At 41.5% G+C, this 22437-nt stretch overlaps 1 protein-coding gene across 1 annotated transcript in view; it reads right to left on the minus strand.

Annotated features, from left to right (window-relative positions):
- Positions 1–1895: 1895 nt before the first annotated feature.
- POMT2 (protein O-mannosyltransferase 2) overlaps positions 1896–22437 on the minus strand; it is a 35860-nt gene continuing 15318 nt past the window's right edge. The window contains exons 9-21 of the mRNA XM_019552067.1: positions 22168–22277; positions 20165–20231; positions 18897–18966; positions 16487–16565; positions 15460–15611; positions 14674–14765; positions 13007–13083; positions 7285–7356; positions 6994–7053; positions 5838–5943; positions 4120–4260; positions 2750–2864; positions 1896–2033 (exon numbers count right to left, since the gene is read on the minus strand). Coding sequence (XP_019407612.1) covers positions 1928–2033; positions 2750–2864; positions 4120–4260; positions 5838–5943; positions 6994–7053; positions 7285–7356; positions 13007–13083; positions 14674–14765; positions 15460–15611; positions 16487–16565; positions 18897–18966; positions 20165–20231; positions 22168–22277 — 1247 coding nt within the window. The 3' untranslated portion in view covers positions 1896–1927. The remainder of the gene's footprint in view (positions 2034–2749; positions 2865–4119; positions 4261–5837; positions 5944–6993; positions 7054–7284; positions 7357–13006; positions 13084–14673; positions 14766–15459; positions 15612–16486; positions 16566–18896; positions 18967–20164; positions 20232–22167; positions 22278–22437) is intronic.

Consider the following 22437-nt stretch of genomic DNA (forward strand, 5'->3'; position numbering starts at 1 on the left):
GCTGAGCCACAACTCCAAGAAAATCTCTCACTGCTGCAAGAGAAACAGGAGTCATTATCAAGGAACAAAGCAGGATCAATTTTCCACTGTTCCTGAAGTTTTACCCCTCTACATCCGCTGGAGTAACAAAGATTCCTAAAACATCATCTAGCTAAAATGTGTAAACTATCTTTGGGACTTTATCTATAAAGATACCCACCCTTCCTTGCTTCTCAATAGCCAGGTGCTAGTTTGCTGCCATCGGTGTCTAAATCAACACTAAATCATCACTGGTGGGAGTGCCTTGCATCAATCCTCTCCTTCCATGAGCCCTTGAAGGCACTGCAGACCCGATAGCAATGGGATCCCCCGCAGAGAAAATACATGTTCACAATATCAGAAATGCCATCACTAAAGGTATAAGATGCCCCATCATGTTACCACAAATGCAGCAATGCAACACCTGCCTATCATACTGCCACAAGCTGACTATCCATAGCCGCTCTTTTAGCTCCCATCAGGACCTGGGGATCCTTTCAACCCTCTCCCTTGTCCTTTCCTACACATCATCTTTATGCAGCCCTGCTTTGGCCAGAGGGCAGCACTTCCTACCATTGCAAATAAAAAGGGATCATTAAACCCAATATCTAATTAGTGTAATGATCCCCTACCAGGAATTATCAGCAAGGGGTTAACTCAAAAAACATCAATTCCATACCAGTGGAGCTCGTAGCAGTAGTAGGCTCTTACCTTTCTTTGCAAGTCAACCTCTAGAGGAGGATGTGACACTCTAAGCTAGCTTGTTACAATAGCAAGCAACTGCTTAACAGAATACTTCTTCATTTCCTTTGTTAAAGGGAAATGACAGCAAGTCTGAACTGAGCCTCAGCCTACTATGCATCTAGACCATCTAGACAGCTTTGCAGATGCCACATTCATTAAGATGATGCCTTTGCCTCTCTGCATAAAGCACAGTTGCTAACAGTGAAGCTGCTGGGATCAAAGTACAAATGTGAGCTGCAGGCAAGGTTTCTAACTTATCATTCAGTCTCAAGGGGATAGGTCCTTACATGATAGAACCCAGGGCAGGAAATAAAAAACCTACTGTTTCCACTGTAATTATCTTTGGAGCTTCTAAGCAATTTGAGCCTGATTTGTAAAAGTGCTGAGGCAGAACAGTCTGGCTTGTAGCAGAGGTTTTCCAGGTAACTACCCAGCTACTACAGTTGATGGTTACAGGGGTCCAGAAAGAAAAGCAATATAATGGGATAAGCAATCTTTACCTCCTCTGTCTGTAAAATGGCCTGGGAAATAGACAAGGCACAATGGCTGACACTTTGTGTCTGGCAGGTTCAGTATCAGATCAGTGAAATGGAAAGCATCAGGGCAAAGTGTTATTCAGACATTTGCTGACATTTACATAAACCTTTTTAAAAAAATCCACTGCCATAATGTTAAAAATGAAAAGATCTTTAGTGTGTCTGGGCATTGTGCATTCTAGTCAGTTCTTTCCTGCATTAAAGTGATCCTCATGAGCAAAGACAGACAGACACATATACACACAACCTCTAGCATATACAAATACACAAATCTTTCGACTCACTCTGATGTGACTGCAGGACAGGACACAGTTGCTTGAACATAAAGAGTTCTGTATTGCCCAAATGACCCTGGTTTTAAAGCAGCAGATGTTCCAAAGAAACAGACTCAAGCCACCAATTCTGTATGTTCTTTCTCAGAGCACCCTGTTTGTGATATCCCAACTCTGCCAAGACAATCTGTGCAAACCAATACTGTACACAGTGGGTCACTGAGGGAAGCAGGTTCCTCCAAGTTCTCCAGAGTGGATATTTTGCAGCCACTTGCCTCTAAATGCCCCTGAATCAGCATAACACTTAGCAATTCTTGCATTTTTAATTCCCTTGTTCCAGGTTGCTTCTTGATGGGTCTAGAATTCCCATGATTCCAACCACCTCAGTCCTGCCATTGGGCTGTTGGGATCTGAGGCCATGGGTCCTACCATCCCATAGGACAAAGGATGGAAGAGATAGAAGCTGTGAAAAGAACCCAGACAAATCTGTCAGTTTGATTAAGTGCATAATGTTCAGTCCTAGGTGACAGCAATAGCCAAGTCTTAATAAAGGACAAACGGGTGCTTTCAAACAGGGCTGCTCTAAACTCCACTTAGGATCCTCTCACTGTTTCTCAGCAAGATTAGTATACACAGGTGTATGACTTAAAACTAACACACCTCTCTCTTGGGAAAAATAATTCAGGAGCAGGGCAAGGTAATGAAACTTACAGAAACATTTATTTAATCTGTATTTGAAGTACAGCATACAGTCTGGCACCATTTGGGGTGGTGACCAGAGTATGTATCTACTAAACTGAGAGGATAAAGCAGGGGTAGGCAAAATGCGGCCCAGGGCTGGATGCGGCCTGCCAGGCTATTCTATTTGGCCTGCGGGTCCCCTATAAATTTAGAAAATTAATATATATCTGCCCCTGGCTGCCTGTCATGTGGCCCTCGATGGCTTGCCAAAACTCAGTAAGTGGCCCTCTACACAAAATAACTGCCCAACCCTAGGATAAAGGGAGACTACCTTGATACAAGGGTGTGGATCCATCAAACTCTAGGGTTAAAGAAAGAGAGTCTCTATTATGAATTCATAGAAGGGATGAAAGGCTAAATGATTAAAATGACACTACGCCAAGTAGCCAAAGGTTCCTCTGAGACAATGGGTGCTTTATATGGAGAACTGGCTCTCACCTGTAGACAATGAGCAGAACTAGTGTCAACACCCCACATGTATACACCTTCCAAGCCATAGTGCTGGACAGTAAGTGCCCAGTGCAGAATTTCAGTAGTGTATCCCACGTAATTCCTAGGAAAAGGAAAAAAACCTCAAAACTCATAGGTAGAGGTATTATACAGAAAGCCAGGGAACAGACATGTAGGCAGAGAGAGTTGCATGCAGGCACTGAAAAATCATGCTTGCTATATTCAGTCATGATACAATACTAATAAAGACTAATAAGATCAAAGGATAATTCTATTCTTATAGACAAATATCTTGTAAACCTTCAGCACTTGATGTTCAGGTTTCTCTCCCCTGATTTTCCTAATCTTTTCATTGAAATAAATATGTTATATTAGTCCTGACAGGTAGTGGTAGAAAAGCTCAAAATTACATAAATCCAAATTACCATCTTTTTCCTCCTGTCCTCCATTTCAAGTGCAACATGATTTTAGTAGCTGAAGGCTCATGTACTACAAGGTAAGAGATTAATGTTTTATAACATTTGAGAACAAGAGTTTCCAGTTTACAAAGGCATTAAGCTTTATTCTTTAGCAATTCTCAAGACTCTGGCTGCCAAAATGATGTTGGAAGTAAACTGGAATTAACAGTAGTATTTAGCATATATTTTATGGTAATACTTAGGGAAGCACAGAAGATGTCAAGTCCCCACAGTACTAAGTGCTGTACAGACACAGAGTAAGAGACAGTCCAACCCTGAAGAGCCCACAGTCTAAACAGACAACACAGATAAAGCGTAGGTGATAGAGTCAAGAAGTGAAATGACTTGCCAAAGGTCACACAAGAGGACAACGTAACACACAGAACAGAAGACACATCTCCAAAATCCCAGTCAAATCTTCTATTGACTAGATAACACAGCCTCTGCAGGGGCAAATCAAGTTGCCTAGGGGTTTAAATTGCAACATGAGAGATTTAAGTTAGATATTAGGAAGAACCTTCTAATGACAAGGAACAGATGACTGTGACAGAGTCCCTACAGAAATTGTAGGATCTCCATCACTGTTAGTTTAAGTACAGGTTAGATAATTTTCTTCTCGGGTGTTTTAGATGGGGATGATCCTGCCTTGAGCAGGGTGTTGGACTAGACCTCCTACAGTCCCTTCTAGCCTTACTTTTATATAATACCAACATAATGACACAACCATAAGGTACAATGTTTCAGGCTGCTAGGGTAAAAAAATCCACTTTGAACCAGTCAATATTTTAATACTTTTTAAACCAGTTATTTGAAAGGGAAAAAAATTGATCTCTTTGAGTTATGTCACTTTAAAAATGCTCCATCTAACTGAATTTCTCTTCTTCTCCTGGCAGTACTTACCTGTCAACATGCTGGAGAAAAGCATTGCAGGAAAGTAATGATGAAAGTACAGGACTCTGCCCATCATGAAGAAAGGGAGGTAATGAAGGAGCCAACCCAGCATAATCTGCCCTCCACCTTGCAATAAGACTTGGAAGAGCTCTGAAACAAACACACACAGACATCCTTCACTAGGTGAACTTCACAATTATGGTTCTACTTTGCATACTCTGTATCTTCTAACAGTCAGAATATGAACAGTGCTAGGAGCGGCAAGAACAATCTAAGCAGAAGGCTGTCTTCTTCCTTGGTAGCAGTTCCAAGGCTCTCCACACCTTCCCACCTGGAATACCCATGCAAAATCTTAAAACACCACCAATTCTCTGATGCATAAAGGTCACAGTCTTGAAGGATATATTGGGGACCTTAAAAGACCTGCTCATTGATCTGGCTGGTCTACCAACCTGCAGATCAGTATGGAGCAGGTCTACAGTGGCTCGAGACATCAGTCCAAACCAGTGATGCCCAACTCATCTGGCCCCATGGGACAGATGAGTGAAACAGGGTCAGTCTACAGGTCCAATCCAGTGCACAGGTTCAGTCTGTGAGCCCAATCTGGCATGTAGAGCCACACCATCTCACCCACAGGGCTTTCCATGGGTCCAGAAATTTGGTGGCGAGACAAGTGGTAGATATATCTTCATCACCCCTGGCCTATATGAAACTTCACTCTCCAATCTCTCTTGCATACAATCTGCCAGGCCCATGATAAGTACATGCTATGAAGGAAGTAGAACGAACAACAGAATATCATCGCATCACCTTGGCTGACAGTACGAGAGACCATAGACACCAACCTGCCCTGGCACATTTCCTGAACCCTACATGTGAAAACTGATTTTCAGTATCAATAGTAGTAATACTCAAATACAAGTGACAGTCATTATTAATATGCTTAACATCAGCTTCATCAAGCCACTGCCTAAATAGGACTGTGGTCTGGTGTTTAGAACACAGGAAAGGGATTAGAAGACCTAAATTAGGTTTCCAATGAACTCACCATGTGACCTTAGCTAAAATAATTTTGAGTCTGGATCCCTCTCCCCTGAACCTTTTCTATAGGCAAACCTTGGCTTATGTCACCAAGCTGCTGTAAGACTTGATCTCTAAGGCTCTGTGAAGGGCTCTGCAACCTACAGAGAAGGCAGCATGAAAAACAAAGAGCTTTTAATATACACTTACTAGTTTTGATTCTATCAGCTCCCTACTGGGCACCAGCAAGCGTGCTTCATTTTAACAGGGATGCATAATATTAAATACAGCATGTGTCACAGAATCATAAAGCAAGATGGATTCAATTGAACCATCTCCCCTGGGTCAAACTGATCCCTTTCCCTTGGAGCTCACCACAAGATGCTGAACTGGATGCAATCATTGAATTAAATACATGACCTCAAGAGGTCAAACCACAGGTTCAGAATGGTCCTCTCCAGCTTGCATAAAATGAGTCTCTCTCTTTTTCTTGACATTTACCTCATTCCAATAGTAAGCTTTAGTACTTCTACAACCATATGTAATTTAAATATTTATACAGGTTCTATTTGAACATATATTGTTCAATTGCTGAGACCCATGATACAGCAGATACATGTTCCATGATATAAGGGATATGAGGAGCTTTCCTGTACCGTGAACATATAAATGTACAAATGCAGTAGGTGTGGGAGAGTTGGCCTCACCTCTGTGTTCAGTCATCTGCTGAACTCCCCTCTTCATGGCCACAGCGGTGGAAGTTGTCATTAGGAAGTACACTCCGATAGTGACTAGATTCAGCCACCAGACTACCTGAATGGGAAAGACAGATGTTTCATAGTTGGTAGGGTCGGAAGGGACCTAAGCAGGTCATCAAGTCCAACCCCCTGCCATGGGCAGGAAAGAATGCTGGGGTCAAACGACCCTGGCAAGGTGAATGTCTAGCCTCCTTTTGAAGATCCCCAGGGTAGAGGCGAGCACCACTTCCCTAGGAAGTTGGTTCCAGCTCCTAGCTGCCTTGACTGTAAAGTAGTCCCTCCTGATGTCTAGCCTGAACTTACTCTCAGTCAGCTTATGGCCGTTATTCCTTGTAACTCCTGGTAGTGCTCAGGGGAACAGGGACTCTCCCATTGCCTGCTGGTCCCCCTTGGCAAGTTTGTAGGTGGCCACCAGATCCCCTCTCAGCCTTCTTTTGTGGAGGCTGACCAGGTTCAGGCCCCATAGTCTCTCCTCATAGGGCATGATCAGGGGGCAGCAGGGTAGGCGAGTAGCCTTCCTCTGGACCCTCTCTATGCTATCCACATCCCTCCTGAAGCGTGACGCCCAGAACTGGATGCAGTACTCCAACTGTAGCCTGACCAATGTCGCATACAGGGGGAGGATCGCCCCCTTAGACCTGCTCGTGATGCATCTATGGACGCATGACAAGGTGTGTTTAGCTTTCCTGACTGTGTTCCCACATTGGCGGCCCATGTTCATTTTGGAATCAATAGTGACTCCAAGATCCTTTTCTGCCTCTGTGCTGACAAGAGGGGTGTCCCCCAGCCTGTAGGTATGCTGCTGGTTCTTCCTCCCCAGGTGCAATACCTTGCACTTGTCCGTACTGAAACCCATCCTATTCTCATCCACCCACCTCTGTAACCTGTCCAGATCTAGTTGTAAAGATGTCTGGGTTCTTAGGAAGACTGTGAAGTGGTAGTAAGTGCATAAGACATGACAAGAAAGTGCTAAATGCAACCACACAACAGGAGTAGGAAAGAGCAACTAGAAAGGAGAAAGAGTAGGGAGCCTGTCTTTAGAAAAGAGAGAACTTAATATTTGTGAAAGGCACTTCCTTTGTTTTGCAAAAATGCCCCAACTTACTGGGTTTCCCAGCAAATAAACCCGATAATCTGTCTCATTGATGCCAGAAAAACGCAGGCCCTAAGGAGAAAGAGATCAGAAAATGAGGGAAGATTAGGTTATCTGTTGAGCCTGTATCTATCGTCATCCTTATAGAGATAGTGACACAGCTGAGAAGAATCCTTTCCCTTGTCCAAATTATTTGAGCTCTGCCCAAAATAATGTCCACACCATCTTCATTTTAATAAAGAGATACTCTACCCCAATCTAAAGCATTTTCAACCAGACAGAAAAGTGGGTTTATCAACATACCTGGTAATTGATAGGCCAGTGCCACGGTTTGGATGTGACTTCATTCTCCTTTGGTTTCAGGCCACTATTTCCCTATGGGAAGTTGAAAGGAAAATTACTATAAATCATACTCTTCCTCAAGGGAGTTGTTCAGGAACACAGGAAAGTTGTTCTGTTCTCAGATGTATTCACACGTGTGCAGAAGCAAATATTCTGATTACACCCTTTTAGAAATACTCAGATTTGAGTGTTGGATCCTGCTGGAGCTACCACATTCCTCTGTGGAACAGTCTCTTCTAGAAAAAATTCCCACAGCTATATCAATTAACAGCAAGTCACATCATTCTCTCATCACAAGGGCTTTTGTTTGGGCTCTTCCTTTCACTAGCATACAGTCATGTAAAAAAATGTTCTGAAAACTGAATCATGCTCCAGTAATGAAATGACAAGCTGGCCCAGAAGTCAGTATGAGATGCCCAGCTCAGGTCCTCATCCCTGATGTATTGCCGCCTATGCGGGAGCCTCACTAAGCCCATCATGTACAGAACACAGAGGAGACAGATTTGAATTGGGACCTTCCCAGTAACATCAAACCAAACATTAGATTTCATGAGCACCTGAAGGTTAGGCAGGCCAAGCACAGAGCTTAACAGTAACAACCATCACTGACTATGGCCCAAGTGAGGTGGCAAGATAGGTACTACACAATAACTCACCATTCTGGGTCATAAAACTACAGGTCATTTGCATGGGTTTATGTGAAATAATTAATGGCAGCGGTTATAATTCACTATAATTTCAGAATGGGAGTGAAAAAACATTTGACATTTTGAGACACACACAGGCAAAGCTCTATATGCACACACGCACAAGTAAGAAACTACAGCAAGTGATGATTCTCAGCAGAACTCCTGCTACCTCAAGTGGTCATCTCGAGTAACCTCATCACCAAAAACAAGGCTAAGTTTAACCGGATTTATGCCATAAATTCAGAGACCAGTTGACACTTGATTAGAAGTAGAAAGTTAGAAACTAGATTCAGGACTGTCAGTCTAACACAGACCAAGGTACTTTGTATGCCTGACCACTGGCACCAGCAGAATAGGGAGCTCATTATTCACAGGCTTACATTTATAACCAGAAGAGACCATCAAATTATATTATCTGACCTCTAGCATGTCACAGGCCCATAAGTTTCTCTAGTACCCTTACAATGACCTTTATAAATTGTGTTCAACTAAAATAACTTCCAAAAAGGCATCAGTTCTTAATCTACAGATAATCAAAAGGAGAATCCACTATTTATTTTGGCAGTTTATTCCAGTGATTAAATTATACTTACTGCTAAAATGTATGTCTCATTTCCAGTTGGAATGTTTTTTGGCTTTATCTTCTAGCCATTGGTTTGTTATACTAAATAACCCCTTAATACCTGTTTTTCACTCTGCATGAAGCTACTTATACAATTTAATCAAGTCACCTCATTCTTTTTGACAAGCTAAACAGATTTTTATTTTATTCTCTCACTGTATGTTATTTTCTCTAGCTTGCAAATTCCTTGTCTCTCCTATGTACTCTTCCCAATTTTTCAGCATCCTTCTTTAAAAAGTAGACAGCAGAACCATACACAACATTCTGGTATCAGTCTCACCACTGTCTAATGCAAGCAAAAAATGCCTCCCAACTGCTTACTCCTCCCCTGTTTATACATCCAAGGATCATGTGCCTTTTTATCACAGCACTGCACTCTGTGCTCAAATTTTGTTGCTTGTCCATCATGTCTCCTACATCCATTTCTAAGCAAACATATTCAGAAAAGAATTACCCTGAGCTATTTAATGATGTTAAAGCCCAACAACTCTCACCAGTCAAAGTATTGATATTTTGATGTGTTTCTCTCTTGGCAGTCATTATTATCTTTGCATATCTTGATGTGTCAAAGGGAGTCAGTCCCCCCAGCATCTGACAGCTATAGAAGGATGAAAATCAAAGCACTGATTTAAGTACCTTCCCTAAAAAAAGGGACAGAACCCAAAGGAAATCTATAAATATATGGTAGGGAGGATGTCCTTTTACACATTGTAATATAACTGGGCTGCTGAATTTAAGCAAGGAAGAATAAGCACTGAGGCCACTACACCAGAATAAATTGACATAGGCTACACAACAGTAATGAATGACTGAAGATCAGAAGTCAAGCAGAGCTGAGGCTGCAGGCATCAACAGTGGGTCACTGTCTGACATTCTCTATGAAAACTTGGACATGAGAAAGGTGTTGAGCAAAACAGGTGCCCAAAATGTCAAGCACTGATCAGAAAAAGAACAACTTTACATTTCCAGAGAAACTTTTGAGGTGGCTCCAAACATACATAGAAAAATTCATGAGCAAGACTGTGACTCGGGATGAGACACAGGCCATCCCTATATCTCATAACACCTTAATCCTGACACTGAAAAGCAGAGCATGCAAAAGAAATGACCAATCTCTGTGTTGCAAAATAATTAAGATGGCAATCGTCGCAAAATAATTAAGATGGCAATCGGTCAGTAAGGTCATGGCCCAGTTTTTGAGACAGTGAAGGGACAATTGTAATGGACTGCCTACCTCTCAACAAGCAAGACCATTCATGGGGAATACTGTGCTAGTGAATGGCTGTGCTTGCAAGAAGCCATCGAGAGCAAGCACTGTGGAAAGCCACATCAAGGGCTGTGGCTTCTCCAGAACTATGCTTCACCCTACATATTCCAGGCAGCAGTAACTACAGAAACCAAATGTGCTTTTGAAGCTGCCACCCATCCAACCTAGTCACCAGTTCGGACTCTTTCAGATATCTCTCTCTTCCCCAAGTTGAAGGGCGACTTTTCTAGGAAGAATTTCAGTGCTGATAACACAGTGACTGTAGCAGTCACACAGTTTCTAGATGTGTAGTACAAAGACTTTGCCAAAACAGGTATGGCCAAGCTGTAGCTGCACTGAACCAAACATACTGATGTTAAGGGAAACTAGACTCACCATACAGCCTAGCAGTACTCAATCTATCCAACCTACAGACTGGATGAGTGGCACTAGGCCAGTCCATGGGCCACATCCTGTGTGCAGGGTCAGTCTGTAGGCCTGATCCTGAGTGAGTGTGGTTGGTCTGCCAGTGCGATCTGGTGCCACAGCCCAGCCCCATGTGCTGAATCCTACACATTGGCCCAACCCTGCATACTGATGCACTCTGGCACATGGGTCACGTCATTTGGCCTGTGGGGCTCCCCACAAATCCAGAAATGTGGTAGCAGGGAAGTGGTAGCAGTATTAATTGCCACAGTCACCATGTTGTTATCACTGAAATTAATGTCGCCACCATGCCCCTGCTGCCACATTTTCAGACCTGCAAGGAGCCCCATGGAATGGATGAGACAACTCTACATGCTGAATTCAGCCCATGGGCCGTAGGTTAATCACTACCAATACAGACTTTAATCAAACACCTGAAAGCAAACAATTGTTCCTTTGTAAGGCTAGAAACTATTTAAACACCTCTCTTAGCTATGCAGCCTGTATTCCCTGTTCCTAGATGTATAACTTTACATTTGGTTTAATCAAGACATGTTTTCTTTGAACAGGCCCAACCTACCAAGTAATAAATAGCCCTGTGTGACAGCATCATGCACTTTTCATGAGCTACGATTTTGTATTTATCTAACATCTCAATCTGCAAATTCAAATCTGATATTTCGTGTGCTTTGTGAATGTGGGCATGCAATCTAAGAGGCTATATTTTGAAAATTTGGTTCAAAGTATTGTATTAACCTACAAACAATTGTCCTTGTATAGTTTCTATAATGATACTACTCATGAAAAGCTACATTAAAAGTATGCTGAAGAGTCAAGCACTCAGCAGTTAGGAAGTACCAGTTACAGTAGAAAGGATCAAGAGAAGGACAGCTCAAGGGAAAGGATAGCAGAAACAATAAGATAAGGGAGGGTTGGAATAGGGCACACTGAACAGCAGTACCAATGAGCCTGTGCTATGGATAAAGTGGGAAAATAGAGGCTCACAGGAGAGGAGGAAAGAAGATAAGCACCAGGGAAGGACAGACACATTGCTGAAGAAGATTAACTGTGATGGGAAGTTGCTACTCTAACTGTATTTACTGAGTATGTGCAAATACTGATTTTCAGAGTCCCATACCTTGGCAAGATGTAGGCAGATTTTCACAGTAAGTTCAGCCCCAGAGCAACCCCTTCTAAACCTGAAGCCCCTGATTTCAAACACAGAGACCAGAGCTTACCAAAGGCAATCTATACTGCCTTCAGGTTTCCCACTTGAAATGTGCCCATGCACTCCCAGCTTGTAAGTTGAAATGAGGCAATACAGCTACACATTCAAATGGTCCTGAGCATATGCCCAAAGCCATTTTAGCCTCTGTCTTGGGTAAGATTACTGTATGTTTAACATGGGTAAAACAAGACACTTTTTTCCTTAGCATCATTGTCACTCTCAGAAACAGCCTAACTAGTTTTTCTGATTATGTCTTTAAATTCAACCTAAAGCCGGCATACAAGATGGAAAATTCCAGCCCAGTTAAAGTTTGCCGTCTCTGATTCACTACAGGTACTGCTTCCTGCACCACACAGTATTATGTAAACTTAGGCTGGTACAGGCACGTGCACAGGTACATATGATACTCTAGTGAACAGCAGTTGCCAATGCCATCTGCTAGATGGAGCATCTGAAGAGCACACAAAGGGCAAAATTATGTTACCTTCATGTGACAGCAGCCTGGAAGACAGTGAAAGTTTGATATTACTGCACAAGGGTGAATGTTTTCAAGATGTCTTTTACATTTCTCTGACAGTGTTTCTGCAGCTGAGGACATTGTAGAAAGAGCAGAATCTCAGCTCGCTTAGAGTCCAATTGCTCCTGTAGATTTTCCTTTGCTCCAAAAAGAGAGTCCTCCTTGAGACATTAAGATTATTTCCATGGAAACAGTTCTGTTGATGTCTCCTTACCTGGAGCAATGTTATAACTGGTTGCCATGGAAATGATTACCATTAATAATACTATAGTCCCTGTTTTTTCAGAGTTTAAAAAGAGCTTTACAAAATAATAAGAAATTAAACCTCAGAGTCCTCTCTGAGGTCCGTATCATTCCCATTTATAGCAGAGAAGGAGGCACAGGAAAGAGAAAAGACTAAACTGGGGTTATACAGAATGGCCTCAGAGGAGAAGACTATAGGAAGAACTACAGTTCAACAAAGACCTGCAGTGATAAAGGAAGAGGGGTGAGGAGGGCAGAGAATATCAGCATTGAAAGCTTTTGAAAGATAACTGGTTTTCAGTTTTCTCATCAGGTATTAATGTGCTCTTATGGGACTAGGTATCCAGGGTCTACACACTTTTAGGGCCTCAATTACAACTGTATTATTGGTACACTGTGCAGCACTGTGCAGGGGCACTGTATAACCACCAAGAAAGGAATGGAAGTATTAACATTCTCATTTTACAGGAGGGAACCTAAACTACAGAGAAATTAAATGACTAGCCTACCATCAAATCAAATGTAGAACACAGCTAGGAACTGAACCCAGAACTTCCTAACTGTATGATGGAAATTAAGTATAAGGCCAGCCTTCTTCCTTTAAGCTACAGAAGCATACTGTCTTTCCTACCCGCCATCCCCAGGCCATCTCAGTAAATGTTGTATTTAGCTAGAAAGGAAAAAAAATGGTCTAGAAATAAATCTGCCCTACCCGGATCATAACCATGTGGGACTCCAGAAGAATCTCTGTGAAGGAGGGTTTCAAAACATCCAGGCTGATATTAGGCACTATGGATCAAACAAAAGAGAAATGAATTAGAAACCTGTGCAAGATGCCTTCCTCGAACACATGCATAATAAGCTCTCCTCCCATGTCAAATCTCTGAGGAATCTGCTTCTGGTATCTTCCCAGTCCCCAATTAATTTTATTCATATTCTAAACACAACCTCTTGCAGTCATAAAAGCATTCTCAAGTGGATTTTACTACTGATCCACACTCTGATTTCCTGCTGTACTTTCAGGAGTGTGAAAATAGATAAAGCTTCCCAAAATAATTAGTCTTTGGACTGAGGCAGAAATAAGAGGTCTGCTACTCACAGGCTCTTGTATATTCACAGATCAGCCACATGTGTAAAAAGGCAAAAATGCATGACAATGGGAGCAGGCTCTTGCCAAACCATGAGCCCAGAGTTTAATTATTTTAGTTTGAATCTGATGTTTTTGAAAGGCTGTAAAATGTTAGGGGTTTTTAATGAAACCACAATTTGCCCAAGCCTTCTGCAAAACAGAAATGAAGCATTTCTGCTTCTTGTCCCTTTTATCCTTGGGTGGGCGAGGTGAGGGGAGGACACACAACACAGCTGAATAATACAGGTTGAATGAAGCAGGGAATAAGGTTGTGAAACAGGTATAGCTTCTGCATAGTGCTGGAGGGCACATGTGTCATAACTGGAAGGCTAAAGTCTGTCTCTAATCCATGCTACAATTCTATCATCCATTATTTAAAGCTATTAGTAGCAGTCTCATTATTGTAATGTCCAAGCAAATGAAACCACAGCAAGTGCAATGCAAAGTACAGTGGACCCTACATTTCTAAACAAAATCATTACAAAAGTCTGCTATCCACATAGATTAATCACAGGCAGATTCAGAACAATAGTTCCTTCAGTTGCAAACATAAGAAGAGCTCAAAATATTCCTCATAACAGAACAATGGCTGCAGTCTTAACTAGGGAGTACCGACTATAATTGCAGCTCCTGAAGATCTCAAAATGCATTATGTTATGCCTCTTGTAAGTATAACCATTTCACGATATAAAAAATGAGGCAGATTAAAGCTAAGTAACTGGCTTAAATTCATGTAGCTGGTCAGTGCCAAAGCCAGCGAGTTGGAGATGAGGGCAAGGAGGAGGTCGGAGTGAGGACCAGGACTCTTAAACACTCGGGGCACTTGTACGCATGCTCTAATGCATTCTGATTAGATCATGTTGGAGTGGACTCATTTAATCAAGTCTACTGAAGCATTATAATCAAAGTGCTCCAGCATGCTGCAGTGTCTTATGTATTCAGCACCTCTGCATTTCAAATGGCAGCAGGGGCACTTTAACTAAAGCTCATCGTCGAACGAGGTTTAGTTAAAACGCTCCCACCACCATTTAGAAACGTGGGACACTGAATACACGAGACACTGTGGGTATTTTAATTAGGGCAGCTCTAATTAAAACGCTTCCTCCCCCACACCCTGGAGCACATGTAAAAACACCCTCAATGCCTTGCAACAGCCACTTGATAACCCCTCACTTCCTTTGAAAACAAGCCAACCTACCCAACACAAAATGTTCCAAGAGATTTTGGGGAAAAAAGGAAACATCACTTACACTTAGGATTGATGTGATCTTCAATGTTCCAGAGGGAACTGGGATTCTCCTTCAGATATGGAGTACAAGTGACTTCCACCTGTTCCCAGCCCCTGATAAACAGGACAGTAAATCACCAGCTTTCTGAAAAAATCACCATTTACAATTCAGTTCTGATTTTTTCATTCACGCTGACATTTCCCAGCAGCACAAATTAAGGTCGTCAACCTTCACAGATCCTTTCCAGCACACCCAAAAAGTCTTATACTATCACTGCGCAGACAGAAACTGAACTAGATGTGAGATGGGTCTACCACTTTAAGCCTGCTGTAAATATGAAGACAAACTTTTTCATACTTGGGTGCCTAAGATTAGGCATCTAAATCCATATTTATACAGACACAACTTGACCTTCTTTTCAGAGGCGATGAGCATTTGTAGCTCCCAATTTCAAATCATCTTGTACCTTCTGTCCAGGCAATGTAGTCATTATCACTTTAAGTCAATCCATGCCTATAGCAACTCCATTATGGAATCAAAGACATCATCACAGTAGATCAAATTATTCATCTAATCTGCCATCTTATTTACAACAGTGACTAACAACAGAGGATATCAGAAGGGAAGTGCAAGAGGCCTGAAGTGAGGTGACAGAGTAACCTTTCCAGAGGGGAAAAAAGCTATTATCTCCTAATCTGGATTTACAAGTGCTATTTAACAAAGGCAAAGCAGTGACAATGATGAACATCAGCTGCCAGCAATAGATCTTTGGCAGGAAGAATCACAAGCTGGGTGCAGCCTGTTTACCATTTCGGAAGAGTCTTCCCAGAGGAGCCCAATAAACACCCTGTGGCCACGTGGGTCAGTCGGATTTGACTCCGTAGGACCTTGATGAGTTTCCCAGACTTCCTGCCCACCACCTCAATCCTCCAGAAATCGTTGGAGTCTCCTGTTCCATTCTACCATTCAAACACAGCACAAGAGAAAACAGCTGTCAAAGTGAGGCACAGTAAAACACAATCTTCTGAAACATGCTGACAAAGCTACATGGAAGAAACCCAACTCAACCTGTTCAGTAAAAACAACATAAATTCCTCACCAGGAAACAGCTATTATAAATGAGCTCATGATTACTGCCTTCCTACCATCTGTACCTTGCTAAGCCTCAACCTCTTTACCTCCGTGCCTTACAGGTCTCTTGGGCTAAGCAAATGCATTTTAAACAAGGGACCATTTGAATGGATACGCTAGTAAATAATAGCTCCTCATCTTTGGAGACAAAGCTGACAACATTTACAGAGTTTCTTCACTGCTCAGCCTAGACCCTAGAAGCCATCTGTATATACCACAAGGCCAAATACAGAAAATATTTGTCATTGCAGCTTTAGAGTTGCATAGTTATGCATTTAAAGAGCCAGGGGCTGCCAGAGTCAGGGATATGCTTCCTCATATATATGGGAGAGGTAAGGATTTCTTAGGGTGATATTTTTTATTGGGCCAACTATATAGTTGGGATAAAGCTAGACAAGTATTCAAATACAAGATATTCTTTGTCAAGTCTCATATACATGTATTCTGATACAGAACCTAAATAGGTGACATGCCAAGTCTTCAATAATAAAATAAGGTTTTCTCCACACCTACAAATGTACATATATCACCCTGCTCCAACGTCCCCTGTAACCTCCCCCTTTACTCTAAGTGCTGTCATTCATTTTAAAAAATAGCTAAAAGACAAAATTAAAAACAGCATTAAGTCATTTGGTTTGAAGTGAATTCCCTTCCCCTCCCACCTCCAACAGAGAGAGAGGTTGTATTCTTGCTTTTCACTTACTATTCCATATCCAGTGACTTGAAAGTGTTTCCTTGTCAAGGGGGCCTCATGCTGGTGACTATGAAGATTTCTAGAAGTCCTGCAATGAAATACAAGGGGAAACTATGTTTCACTTTGAATGCTGAGGATGGTTTGTGGGAAGAATGTTTCTTTCAATCAACAATAAAAACTCTCATATATGAGCCCCCCTCCCAGCAATTTGCAGGCATTACAAATTCATTTTCTGAACTACTTATTATAAACTGTATTTGGCCACCTCTAGAAGTAGAGTAGAGAAGTATACTGACCATGGAACATTGCAGGCTAGGACACAGAAGAGAAAACATTCAGCTGCAACTGAAGGGATGTGTGGCTTTTATGAAGAGCCCAAAACAGTGAAGTTAAAAGCCCAATGCTTGCAAATAGTGGCAAGAGATCCTCAAAGTCCAGACTACTTGTGAGCATCAGTTTGATTCTCATGCAAAAGACTGCATCCTCTAGCTGCACAGAATTCCCCAACAGCATATTGGACCATTCACTTATGGTTCAAAGGGAAGAGTGCCATCTGTTGGATCATTTGCAAATCACTTGTAAAGCATAACAGTTTTTCTGGGAAGTCTCCCATTTCAGGACCCAGCATTCCTCAGCATGAGAGTTGACAAAATCATGTTGGCAAGTCAAGAGTTTACTGTGACTTGCACATCTTCAGTGTTAAAGCCCCAGCTGCTAACACCATGATCTGTGAGAATCTCACAGCTTTCATTTACAAAAAAAAGTAAGTTTCTAGAACACAAAGTAAGCATGTAACAGTTATTTTTCAAATTTCATGACTTCTGAGCTTGAAGCATGAATTTCTGAAAGCTTCCAATGTCACAGGCTGCTACTACATTGCAGACTAATGTGATATAATGCATAGGGCAGCCAGTCATGGGAACTAACTAGTTAATTCATTAATTAAAAAATTAAAGAAATGGCTAACTTTTAACTTGAACTAGTTAAAAAAAAAGTTTAACTTTTTTTGACGTAGAAGTTAAGTTTTAAAAAATTGAAATCCAGCTTTCCCAGAGTTTTTTCTGACACAGACACTCTCTAGGACTTGCATGGAACGATATTTCTTTATTGAAACTCTAGGACTTCTTGTCTGAGAGACAGAAAGTAGTCTGCCTTCCTATGAGATATGTTCTCTTAAGAACTACAAGTTCCAGAGTTCCTTAGGTCTGTGCATTTGCAGAAGTCAACAGGGCAGCCAGTTGGCTGCAGGAGAGGAAACAAACACAAACAAGCAGAGACACTGATCCCAGTAACAGTGAGAGCAAGTAGTGAGGGTGAAGAAGATGATGAATTTTTTAATTTTAATGAAGATCAGGACCAGCAGCCCACTTCTGATATGTGAGAAACTTATCTGAGATGTTACCTATTATGAAAAACTATTCATCCGTTATAACACAATCATTCCCTCATCTGCCCATATACACCATTTGTTCAGTAGTGGGGGCTTAGTTTTGCAAGACAGAAGAGGAAAATTGTCAGATGTAAATTTTGAAATGCAGCTTTTGCTGAAGTTCAATAAGCATGTTTAAATACTTTCTGCTATGCAACTGAACATTCTTTTTCTCATTTAAACTGATTTTCTCATTTCAGTCTAATTCTGATTTTCAGACACTTTCATTATTTCTAATTCAGTTGCATTTCATACCCTCTTGTTACCTTTTGAGCAATAAAAATTGTAATAACAGAGCTTTTCTGCAGGAACAGCTTTCATTTGTCACCTGGCTATGAATATCTCCTTTCTGCTATTCTGGTATACCTATATGATGCATTGATTTTTACAAAGTACTTCATATGGAGAGGGTGTGAAGGATCTAACATTGCATAGGTATTGGTAAATTGTTATTTTGAAAACTGTTTGACAAGTATAACACTATTTTCAGGTAAAACAGGGTGAGTTCCAAGTAAATTAGTGGGCTTCTGTGGGCTCATGGAAAAGAACCCCACCCATTACATTTGAAAATTAAAAATTATGCTAAGAGGCAATTCACCGTGTTTCATGAATTTCTCACGAATCAACTTAACTTTTAAACTAGTTACTCTCTTCTTAACTTACCTATTAACTAGTTGAAAGTGGAACTATTTAACTTAACTCAAGTTAATTTTAAAGACTGCTAACTTTTAACTTTAACTAGTTATATTTTCCATAAACTTTTCCTATGATTGAGGGCAACAAAAGTCCTATACATAATGAATAAATAAGGAGACCTTCTTGCTGCACAGTGAAAGGAAGGAAAATACAGACATAAGACATGGGCACCAAAATACCTTGATAGTCTTCAAGCCTAGCATTCATGGCAGAGAGGGGTCTAGAGACAAGTCCTCCCATCACCAGTCCTATCTCAAATGCTGATTCTATTGAAATCCCAAGAAATATCCTTACTCTTTGTGTTCCAGCCGAATTATATCTCCATGTCTCACAAACTCCACAGTACAAGAAGGGTCCAAATGATCTGTAAGGAGAGCATAAATAGATCTCATTACCAAGTCTGAAAAATGAATCAAAGTTCTTGAAGGAAGAGTTTTAAGAATACCGAGTTTTTGCCTTCAGTAAATCACATCAGTGGATTCTAGAAGCAGTATGAACCCTAATTTAAGTGTAATAACTGGCCCTGAGGGTTCCTCCCTAAAACTCTGTGGCAGTATTCTAAAACAGACTTTGGCTGCCCTTGGGTCCAATAAGGAAATTGATGAAACCACGCTGTTCAGCACAGATTAGAAATATAAATCAAGAATGATTTTTTGCAGCCATTCATCAACTTTAATTATGCAAAACTAACACAGAAAGGAAACCCTATATAACAAGCATGCTCCAGATATACCATGGAGGAATCTAAATAATGGATGATCTGTCCAAACAACTATTCCCAATGTCCAACATTATTTTGACCCAAGCAGCCATGCACTAAGAAAAAAAATCTATTGCATTCTGGAACCTGTAGTCTGGGAGACACACCTCTGAATAAAAAAATATGGTAAATCAAATACGATTCATTGTATGTATTCATTGCAGTCTGTGGTTGTCTAGCAAGTTATCATCACAGCTCGTAGCCAGAAAAAAGCTGAACATCACATCTGGAAGGAAAATAAAGTTTGGGTCCAACGATGACCGGTTGAGAGCTATGGGACTCTTTAACCTGGGAAAGTGCAGGCTCAGGGGTGATCTGATGGCCACCTATAAGTTTATCAGGGGTGACCACCAGTATCTGGGGGAACATTTGTTCACCAGAGCATCCCAAGGGATGATGAGGTCAAACGGTTATAAACTACTGCAAGACCGTTTCAGGCTGGACATAAGGAAGAATTTCTTTACTGTCCGAGCCCCCAAGATCTGGAACAGCCTGCCAGCGGAGGTGGTTCAAGCACCTACATTGAACACCTTCAAGGGCAAATTGGATGCTTATCTTGCTGGGATCCTATGACCCCAGCTAACTTCCTACCTTCAGGCGGGGGGCTGGACTCGATCTTCCAAGGTCCCTTCCAGGCCTAATGTCTATGAATCTATGAAAGTTATGATTTATTTACATGGCACACAGCTCTCCACTGTCAGCCACCTAAAAACTGCTTTGTTACCCAAGAGGCTATGCAAGAACATGCTAGTTAAAAACAGAAGTATCAGTTAGATGGCTTATTTGTTAGTGTTCTGCTTACCTGTGTTCGAATCATATTTCTTTATAATCCACAGGTTGTTCAAGTCTTTGTGTAAATAGGCAGTGACCTGGAAACACAATGAAAAATCATTTCACCCAACAAGTCAGGGTCTGGCCAAGGAACAAGCTCCTTTCATCAGCAACTCTAAATACCAAATATATCCAGTGCTAATAAAATAAATATAGGATAACTTTGTGATGCTGCCCCCAGTTAAAAGTCCTAGTTTTTAGACCCCAAGTAATCCAAACCACAAATCTATCAACCAAATGGGGAAATGCAGTACCTGTGTTACAGTGTGCTATGACACTTGCAGTTTTCTACCTTTCCTCTATTGCTCTGTTTTCCTGGTAATAACTTCTAAATCACGCAGCTCTATTTCCTCTCAGCCCTAGTTCAGAGGCTCTTTCCACAACAAGCTGTACAGCATGAAACTCTTGAAATTCCCGCCATTGATATTAGAAACCTTGCAAGTGGCACCTCAGTCACTTCCACGGCAACAAATAATACCGCCGTGAAGAGACAATTAGGATTTTTGGTTAGGAATAAGCAGATACAAAGTGATTCTACTTCTAAGGAATTGTTTCTTTTTACTGTTAGTTTATGAAAGTAAAGAAACCTAATCTACTGAATAAAGTGTCTCCAGTGCTGCAGTGAGTATTAAAAGGAGGAAAACAAGGCATAAAATGAGGAAGTGACGTGCCCAGGATAGCGGGAGAGGTCAGTACCATGAAGAGAAACAAAACTGAGGAGAAGAGACTCCATGCCTTTATTCTTACCACTTAATGCTCTCCACAAAGGCAATGTGGTTAATAGGTATAGCTGCATGGTATACTTGTATCACTGCAGAAGCATGAATACATAACAAGTGGAGCAAAATTATTGCAATTTTAACTTCTTTTTTTTTATTCACTTGTCTGGCTACAGGAGCACGCAGTGGTAACAGGTACAGCATAACAGCTGATACATGCAACTCCTCCTCCCCTTTTGAAGCAGTTACAAATTGCCTCTGTCCATAGAAGGAGATGGCATTTTAAAGTACCCATAGGGAAATTCAGAAGGTATTTTTTAGGCTTTCACGTACAGCAGGGATTCCCTGATCAAAAGGCAGCAAGACCTCTTTGCAGAATTTTGATAAGCATAGGAACTGCACTGCAGAAACAGTATTACAAATCTAATGGGAAAGAATGGAGGAGGCTTGTTCAAAATTCTAATGTACAAGGATTTTCACAGCTTTCCATCAGGTGGCAGCTGCTCTTTCATTGGGAAATATAACAAATTTTTAAGTTGTTTTGGCACATGTTCAGAGGGCAAAATGGAAGAAATCTCTCCATTATGATGCACCCTCAGTATTGCAAGCAAATCCTTCTGGTGTGAGAGTGGTATCATTTGAGGTTTCTCTACTACCAAGGTCTTCCCACTAAGGACCAAATTCAGGAGACAGTCCTGGTCCCCTCCTAAAATTCTAATAAGGAATCTAAGAACCATAGTAGCCTCTGTCACAGCTGTATCTAAATGCTCAGTGCTGGAGGCCTCAGGAATAACACATTAATCAGAGGTGTGTACCACAACATCACGATGTATGAGAAGAGCTTCAGTTCCTTGAAACTCTCCCTCATTTCTGGCTTCAACTTTAGCCAGAAATAGAAAATGGGAGGACTTATAGTTTCATAGTTTCTAGGGTCGGAAGGGACCTGAACAGATCATCTAGTCCGACCCCCTGCCATGGCAGAAAAGAATACTGGGGTCAAACAACCCCAGCAAGATGTGCATCTAACCTCCTCTTAAACACCCCCAGGGTAGAAGCCTGCACCACTTCTCTCGGAAGTTGGTTCCAGACTTGCACCTTCCCAGGCAAAATGACAAAGGAATAGGGCAGTAGGAAAGAACAGCTGTTTTTACCGGAGGATTTAAATCTTATAGCAGCTCCAAATGGAACAGAGCATATATCACAAGGTGGCTGTAGTGTTACAGTGACATCCTACACACAACAGCAACACACTGACCTGCTGCTGACGTGCTCCCACTCCTTCAGGGTACAGGTGCCAGTGTGAATGAAGATACCCCCCTGCCATTCGAAGGTTCTTCATTGTGATGACAGAGCCATATGCCAGATCTAAAAGAAACAGAAGGGGAGTCAGATCTGTGGCAGCTCTCCCATAAAACATCACTCCATAGTCAGACTGCATTGCAGGGACTAACAGAACAGGTTCCAACCTTTATTTCAAGCAAGCCCATTCCCACCTGCCCCCGCCATGATATATCATTACAAACAA

This window comes from Crocodylus porosus, unplaced genomic scaffold (assembly GCF_001723895.1).
Source record: "Crocodylus porosus isolate Cpor-Errol unplaced genomic scaffold, CroPor_comp1, whole genome shotgun sequence".
NCBI lineage: Eukaryota > Metazoa > Chordata > Crocodylia > Crocodylidae > Crocodylus > Crocodylus porosus.